Below are 8,909 nucleotides of genomic sequence, written 5' to 3' on the forward strand. Positions count from 1 at the left end.
CAACTTGATGTAGGAAACCAAGTCCAATAGGGAGATCACTTAAGGGCTGCTCGGCATTCTCTTGGTCCAACTAGGAGTAGCTAGGCCGGCCTCCTCTTCTCCTTCTTCAACTCGAATATGATTTCCTTGTTCAACTAGGAATGCAACTCGGCAACTCTTCTTCCTTTCCAAATATGATTTGTCTTTCCTGAAAAGAATTCGTCGATTAAGAAATAGGAAAGAATGAAAATAGGAAAGTAGAGTCCTAGTCGAGTAAGGAATCCTAGCTCAATCAGGAGTTCTAACACTTAGCACAATTTCATCATCAAATCATCTAAAATCGAAATAGCTCTACTTTAAACATACATATAACAAATATGAATCTAAAACAACTAAATAAGAAGTAACAAAGCATAAGAATAGGGCATATAAACATTAAGAACGTCACACTTTGTGCTCCTATCAGTATCAGAGCATAGGTTGCGTATTTCGCGATTTATCAATATCATCCAAGAGCGATGGCCCGACTGCAGCGGATTCCCATCACATGCTCTTCGGTATTGATATGTCACTGGGTACGCAAGAGTGTTAGGAGCCACACCTGAAGGTTTGGTCCTCTAAATAGAAGTATTGTGATAGTACTTTGATGATTCATGAGTGGAATGTACCTTATTTATTTTTGACTACCTTGCTAGAGTACTGTTTGATACGGGAGCATCACACTCTTTTATTGCTAGTTCGGTAGTAGAGGTGTTAGGGTTGATTCCCACATCTCTTACAAACTCTTTATGTGTCACTTCACCTCTTGGAGTGTCTCTTGAGCTTGAGATAATCTGCAAGGCTTGTCCTATTGTGATTGGGGGTAGAGAATTCCCTGCTTCCTTGATAGTGATTCTGAACCACACCTATGATGTGATCTTAAGAATTGATTGGTTGAGGCCACATCATGCTTTGATCGATTGCTTGGACATGGTAGTGTTTTTCCATAGTCCCGGAGAGCCAGTTTTTTTCGTTATCGTTGCCTCAACTCGGATAATGCCATGAGAGTAGGATTCTTGGCACATGTGGAGTCTGTGGATCAGAAAGTAGGTATCACAGACATTTTTGTGATATCCGAGTATATTGAGGTGTCTCAGGAGATACCGAGTTTACCTCCTCGGAGAGTTGTCGATTTTTGTATTGATGTTGTACTGGTATAGCACCTGTGTCGAAGGCGCCTTATAGGATCGGGTAGAACAAGCTTAAAGAGTTGAAAGTGCAGATAGATGGGCTATTAGACCAAGGGTTCGTTAGACCTAGTGTCTCACCTTGGGGTGCGCTGGTGTTGTTCGTGAAAAGAAAGATGGTTCCCTGCGGTTATGTGTGGACTATAAGGAATTGAATAAGGTGACAATCAAGAATAGGTATCCTTTGCATAGGATTGATGAATTGTTCGATCAGCTTAGAGGGGCTACGGTATTCTCTAAGATTGATATAGCCTGTTAATCGCAAGGGATTGGTGAACTAGACAAAGGGGTATATTGACGTCTTTATGCTGAGAACATCATTAGATTTCGAGAGGACCATCTATCGATGGTCGGGTTCCATTATAAGCATGCTAACTTGGGTGGCTCACATGTGGCTCCTAATGTTAGAACATGTGAAAAATGGTCTGTTTGGAAGCAGTTGGAGGTATGGAGTAGTTGAATACTATAATGGTCGGAGAGACTTGAAAATGTCGGTTTCTAAGACTTGAAAGCGACACAGTGTAAATAGAGATTATGTAGTGTTGATGTGGGAGACCACTTAACCTCGAAACCTCATTATTCAATAACATAGTGAGAACTGTCAAATAAGAGAAGTCACCTGTAAGATTCGTTGAACTTTTTCGAAAGTTGGTGACATTGAAGACAATGATGTCTAGCTTGTCTCCTAAATGCCCTACTATGCAATATGTTCATTTGAACTTATCTTGCCCTTAAGAGAAGACTATTAGAGTGGCGCCTTGTGACCACTTAGTTGAAAGGCTCACTTATAGTGGGGTGGTGGGAGTGGACAGGAAGCAAGGTTGACATCGAGGGTACGCTGGACTCTGTGGGAGCAAGGTTGGAAATTTAGTATACCAACTTCATCATCTAACAGGTTGAGATACATATGGTATGCTATGTGCTTATGCTAAGGTTGTACATCTTTGCACTCAATGTGTGTTACATAAGTAAATGTGGTTATGACCTGTTGGAATTTGGTTGAATAGTGAAGTTCGTTTCTAGATTCGCCGTATTTCTTAAGGGTCTTGTTCTGCGTAACATCTTGTTTTGAGTTATGGTTCTCCTTGAGGGGTGTTATTATGCTCATTGTTAAATTTCATTTCACACACGATGAAGTTGTATAATACCATGATTGAAGAAAAGTGAGCTGTGATCGCCTCGTAGAGGTATCATAAAGAGGAAAATTGTTGGGGAAGGTGAATCAAAATTTTAGGAAGAAGTTAAGAATTAGTGGCTGAGTAGTGAGCTTAAATTTCGCGATGAAATTTCTTTAAGGGGGGTAAAATGTCATAATACCATTTTTTCTCCCCCTTTCTCCGCACCCGCGCCTTTAGAAGCGAAAATTTCCTTCCGACTCGACTTTTTCGGCCGACTCCTGCGGTTTCAGGTGACTGGGCCGACCCAGATAGCATCGTCTCCTCCTTGCGCGCCTCCCTGTGGTGGATCGTGGAGTAGCATGCCGGTTTCCACGCATCGAAGCCCGGAAGTCGACCCGGATACCAGTCGGTGACCCGGTTGTGTTCTTCAATTTTCCGGCGATCTCCGGCGAGTTGAGGTTTCACCACCGGTCTCAAACTCCTTGCCTCAACATCGTCAACAACCCCTGCAAAGGTTTTGAGCTAAATCGAAAGGTAAAAACTCGAACCAAGAAATTTCAATTCTAGGGTTCTTGATTTGAGATTTTTTGGAAATTCCAAAATTGGAGGTTTTAAGTTTTGATTTAGACTTTTTTATGAACTAGAAAGTTGTTAAGAATGTCATTTAGATTGTGGTGGTGAAATTTGGTGGTCATTGGTGGCGGTAGGTGAACAGTGGCGCCGCATGAACAGTACAGTGAACAGTGGTCATAAACAGTCCTTTGTGAACCAGTAAATATAACAGTGTTTAGTAAACACTAAAACATGAACAAGATTATGTGAAACCAGTGTTTTATGAACAACATTTAGCTGTACTGAAAATCGTCACTTGATATTTTACGTATCATTTTCTAAGCATTATATCATGCTATTAGGTGACTGACGAAACGAGTGACGAAATTACTTTCAGTGTCGTGGAAGTTACACGTAGTAAATAAGGTTAGTAAGCCTCACAATGATCATCATGATCGAAGTAGTATTATAGTTATTGAATTTAGTTTGAGTTGTCACCGTAGTCGTTGCATCACTAGTTTATGAAAATTATTTTAAAAATATGTTTTGGTTTAAATTACATAAACTTGATCGTCTACGGTTCATGGGTAAGTGAAACATCATTTTAATAAATGATTTTGAAAAGGTTTTTGTGATTATGGAATATGGTGAATGTGAGTAAATCTCACTATGACGAGCCTATCCTTGGTGGTGACTCATATTTACGTTTTCTTAAAAAGATCGAACTATGACATGTATATAATATAGTGGGTTGTGTATGTGTATAAAATGGTAAATACGATACATATATATGAGTTGTTATATTATATACTATTACGTTCTTATTTCTAAATGAATTATACTATGACAACTATATTTATTTTATTTGAGCAAGAGTCGCTTGTTGTAGTACAATAACATGGGTGGATTGTTATTGTACATGGTTTTGACATTGAGTTTTGTTAAAACATTTTCTGTCTTCGGACGTGTTGGCATGTCGGAACCTAGCCTTGGCCGGGCGAAAGTTACGATGCAGTTAGAGCTCTAGTCTGTCTGCCGGTGTACTGGCATGAGAGGTAACAGATGGGTTACCGACTTATGAGTATCCATATTTTTGGATATTGGGTAACAGATGGTTGCCCAATGTTTTGCGGCGTACTAGCATGAGGGGTAACAAATGAGTACCTGAGTCTCATGAGTACCCGTATTATAATGTATTTGGGTAAACAGATGGGTTACTCAATTCTCATGAGCACTTTTCAGATATTATTAGACAACAGATTGGCCGTCCTGTGACTTATGAGTACATTTATAATTAAATGTTTTCAGTATTTTTCTCTTGTATCATATTTGTGTAATACTATTGGTTTACTCATACGAGCTGCAAAGCTTACCAGGTTTGTGTTTACAATCCCGGTGCACCTATTCGATGGTGTAGGGGATAGTTCTGCAGGTGTGGTTTAGCAGAATTAGAGGGCTTCGCTGAAGATTGTCGAAGATTTCTTTCTGATGTCAGTGGTGAGGATTGAGTGAATTTTACATTTCCATTGGTTGTGTACTATTCAAGTCGAATGAGTCATGATGTGGAGTTAGTTTCGATATATTGTTATGATAAGATGATTTCAATATACTTGAGATTGTTTTAGAGTTTTTATGGCTTTGAATTTAATTTTTTATCATTCGAAATTCGGGGTCGTGACAGAATGAGTATCTATTGAGCTTTAATTCTATGTATTCATCTTCATGTGTTTATAGGGTTTAGCATTTATCTTTCTAGGTGGGAGGGGAAACAAGAAAGCGAAGAAGTAAGGATGGGGAGAAAATGTGCTTCCATACTCCTCTCGATTTACTCTAAACCAAGATAGTTAACTATATCAACGAATTCATATCCTAACCTACAGAAATGACGTACAAGTGTACACAGAATGTGGGTTCAATCAACAGTACAAATTATGGTATTGTCACTGTTGTGAACCAAACACTACTAGCTAAAATGGAGAATGCACGAAACTGATCGAACGCAGAATTGAAAGCTGATTAGAGTACCTCATAGCTCCCGAGTTTGATTTCAACCATACATATATCAATTATGAACGTACAAAGAGTGGATCATCGAAATCCATATCCACAAGAACATGACGAAATGAACTGATGAAGCCATGAAGGATGCATTCATGTTCGAAGTTGATGAGAAAAGCACAGTGATAGTCATTATCCACTTGTAGCCGACACAACACAAACATGTCCACTACCCATTCTCAATTCAATTCCTTCGTAGGATGTGCCGTATCCAAACGCAGAATAGGCGACTCTTTCATGTCAACTACCTGGAACTGATTATATAGTTTAAGTTTAGAAGGAATTAATGTTCCTTGGATCATTGGAATCTTACGGCCGGCTCTTTGATCCGTTAGTAGATGACAAAGAGATGAGAAAGACCAAGTAGTTTCTAGGTTTCTGTTGTGTCTGTGATTCAAAGACAAACTTCACCGCAATCATTGCCGACCTGCAAGATTGTGATCCCCTAGCTAATCATGGTTCCATAGTATATAACTATATATCAGATACATCTTCTTAATTCTATTTAATTAAGTAGATTATGTCTACCCTGAATCCTTGATTCATGAATAACTACTTTACTTTCAATTAGGGTGCACATAGCCTCCTATCCTCCAGTATTATATCCATTGCAGCACTGATGCCACTGCTGCCACTGGTGCCATGTGCTCGGCTTACGGAGCTCATAATTTTATATGGCGATGTCCCAAGCAGGACCGGAAGTCCATATATAAGGTAAAAACAGCTTGATATATTTTGAATAATCGACGATTGATTGGTATACGTGTTGTGAACCATCAATTGGCAATGATAGATTGTAACAATCAACACAAAATCATTACAGAAATTTTCACAGAAACTTGTATTAAGTCTATTACGGAGGCTCTGACTAAACATGCAGATAATAATCCAACCGAAATGTAAATGTGCTGAGAAATATAGGTCCGATCTAGAGCATACATAAGAGAGATGAGAGAACATGTCTGTTTTCTTTTTCTTTCCTTCTATCAATCATGCATCTAATTTTGTAATGATTATGGCGGTGCATGCAATTTACAGATCGATTAATTCAAAAAGTAATATAAGGAAGTTTGAACATTCAAATAGAAGGAAAGAGCCATGAAGGTACTGTGAATGGAACATTCAAGTACATGTCTGTTTGTTGAGAGAAATGATTCACTGTAATGAGACTCGAGTTGGGATTAAGACGGTACATACGTGATTCAATGTACCACTGGCAAAATGATACTGATGTATTATCGTGTTCCTTCTTAGTCTAGTTAAGATGGTTAATCTCACTTGACACTTATAACCATTTATAGAATTTGGACAAGATGTGCTACCTGATCTCTAGGGTTGAAGATAAGGAGTGATCAAGTGCGATTGGACCCATGATTAGATGTGCAAATTGAATTATGGACATGATCAACAAAAGACTACACGAAGATATATAATTAAAGTGATTCACATCCGTGATCGGCTTCTCCATCAACAAAACCTTTAAGGCTTTACACACACCAGTACAGAATGTACATACGCACACGACGTGTCTTAATTTTTAGATATGCCCTTCTACTAATTTGACAGTGCCAAATATATCATGCTGGAATTGCCAAACAGTACGTACTTTTGGGTTATATGAGTTATATATAATACGTACACACTCATATATAGTATCTGAATCCCACTATTGTTACTGCATGATCGAAGGCACGAATTAACAATACGATCCGTATTATTGCGAGTATGGGAATTATATATTTATAGAGGAAAGCTAATAAAATTCTTTGCATGGACCGACAAGTGATTGTAATGCTGCCATTAATGGAGGCGTCAACTCTTCGATTCCCCACTGATCTTTGCAGCTAAACTGTCTCTCATTCTATTTCTCTTTCTTCATTTCTAATCTCACTCACAGAGACACTGACATTTCTTGTTGCAGCAACAAACCTCAAAGTCTCAAACCTCAATACCCTCTTCGTGTATATATTTCCAGACAAAGCCCCTCCCCTGAAACTACACTACTTCACATTTCTAGTTGTAGCAACTGTGCTCATACTTTGATAGTTACCTCGATCTCTCTGTCTATAACTCTTTAGATGGATTTCGAGTCACCAAATACTGCCCTTAATCTTGCCCTACCCAACAACCACCATCACCAGCTGAACTTGGATCTTGTTCTTGACCATCTACCATCATCTTCCTCTTCCTCATCGTCTTCTTCAACTCTAGGTGTTCCTCCTGCGGCCGATCATATGATCCGGCGCGTATTTTCTTGCAACTATTGCCAGAGAAAGTTCTACAGTTCGCAGGCACTCGGAGGTCACCAAAATGCTCACAAGCTGGAGCGCACGTTAGCCAAGAAAAGCAGGGAGCAGCTAAGCTCCGCCGTCCTACCTCATCAAGGTGGCAGCTTGAACCAACGGCCGGGATCGAGCGGCCCGCCACCTCTTGGCGGGCTAGCAAATGCTGGTAGGTTTGGAGCTCATATCATGAACTGTGGTTATAGGCCTGCAGAAAATGTTGAGGACAAGATTGGCTACCTTGATTTGTCTTTAAGGCTATGATTTCGTGTTTGAGCTTATTAATTAATGTAACTTTTCGACAAATTACCCACTCGGTTGATCGACTTCATGTTTTCAACATATTGATTCAAAATCAATCAAATGGGTCAGTTAATATGACAGTGATCGACCGTTTCTTAATTGATCCTTTTAGGTTTGCTCCACAATATGGCTTATGCATGTACGTACCGGCCTGGATCGATAAGCATGATTTCGTGTGTTAGTAAAACTCTAAAAGAAACTGATTGCTTTTTTTTTTTTAATCAAGTAAGAGAATCATTTATTCACTACGCTAGGTGGACACTGAGGCGATGGAAGCAAATGGTCGCCCATAGCAAGAAATGGTCGCTTCAAGACTCATGCGACGATGGTTGGTCGCCTGAAGGTGGTTGCGTGGTTACCGTCCCTTGAGATCTGAGGTGACAAACAATTCAAAACTCGTCGCTTGAAGCTAAAACCAAGCGACAACTTCAGGTTCGTCTCATAAGAGTGATAAGACTAAAGTGACTGAACTTTATAGCTCAAGCGACCAGTTTTGCTTTCGGCTTAGGCTTTGTAGGGAGAGTTGGTCTTTCAGGTTTAGGCGACGAGAACCAATTTTTCGTCGTTTTATTTGATTTCACCGGAAAAAAAAGGAGTTGGTGTTTCCTGATTGAAAGAAGCACAAACCACAAATTAGCAAAGCCAAAAACAAAGCCATGTCTTTGAAACTGAAATTTTCATTCCATCAATTAAGATCCATTACATCACCGTGCATGAACTACTATGAGATTTACAAAACCTGGGATCTAATTAATCTAACAACATAACCCTACTCTTTCTTCTTTAGTTCATCTTCCTCCCAAACCAAACCCCTCCATTCGCAATCGTTAGAGAAACCGATCGTTCCTCAACGCAAGCTGGATGTCCCTGCGTGAGCAATCAAAACTACTAGAAAAAAAGTCCTAAGAGACGAAAAAAATTTCAGCAAAAAAGTTTCATCTCTTAGGTAAGTCTTTAAGCGACGCATAGTGTCAGAATTGTTTTCGTCATTTTAGACATTTCTTACATGAGAAACAAATGTAGTTTCCTCGCCAAAGAAAGCACTTAAGCGACGAAACCAATTTGTCGTTTTATATTCGTCGTTTGGGTGAAGTCATAAGCGACGAAAAACAAGTTGTCGTATAGGTCAACTTGGCTGATGAATCTTTTCTCTTATGCGACAAAATCTTTTGTCGTATAAATAAAATCATAACAGTCTCTATCCAGAGTGAAGCTTCACTCTGAAATTACAGAGTGAAGTTCCAATTTTGGCACACTTTTCGGTCAAATTTTTTCACCATAAGCGATTCAATATTTAGATATATTATTCAAGATCATCTCTACAAAGTTTCATCCAATTTGATAATGGTTTTAGCTTTCAAAATTGAGATATACACGAACGGTTTACGTTG

The 8,909-nt window shown here is 39.2% G+C and overlaps 1 protein-coding gene across 1 annotated transcript; it reads left to right on the forward strand.

Moving 5' to 3' along the window:
• The first annotated feature begins 7,011 nt into the window (after positions 1–7,011).
• LOC126792829 (zinc finger protein 2) lies at positions 7,012–7,483 on the forward strand. Its single transcript, XM_050519309.1, has one exon. The coding sequence runs from the start codon at positions 7,012–7,014 to the stop codon at positions 7,477–7,479; it is 468 nt and encodes a 155-aa protein (XP_050375266.1). The 3' UTR covers positions 7,480–7,483.
• Positions 7,484–8,909: the final 1,426 nt, after the last annotated feature.

The sequence above is a fragment of the Argentina anserina genome, chromosome 4, assembly GCF_933775445.1.
Source record: "Argentina anserina chromosome 4, drPotAnse1.1, whole genome shotgun sequence".
Taxonomy (NCBI): Eukaryota; Viridiplantae; Streptophyta; class Magnoliopsida; order Rosales; family Rosaceae; genus Argentina; species Argentina anserina.

What these genes read in the sequence shown, in the direction of transcription:
- LOC126792829 (XM_050519309.1), top strand. Translation starts at nt 7,012, where the DNA reads ATGGATTTCGAGTCACCAAATACTGCCCTTAATCTTGCCCTACCCAAC.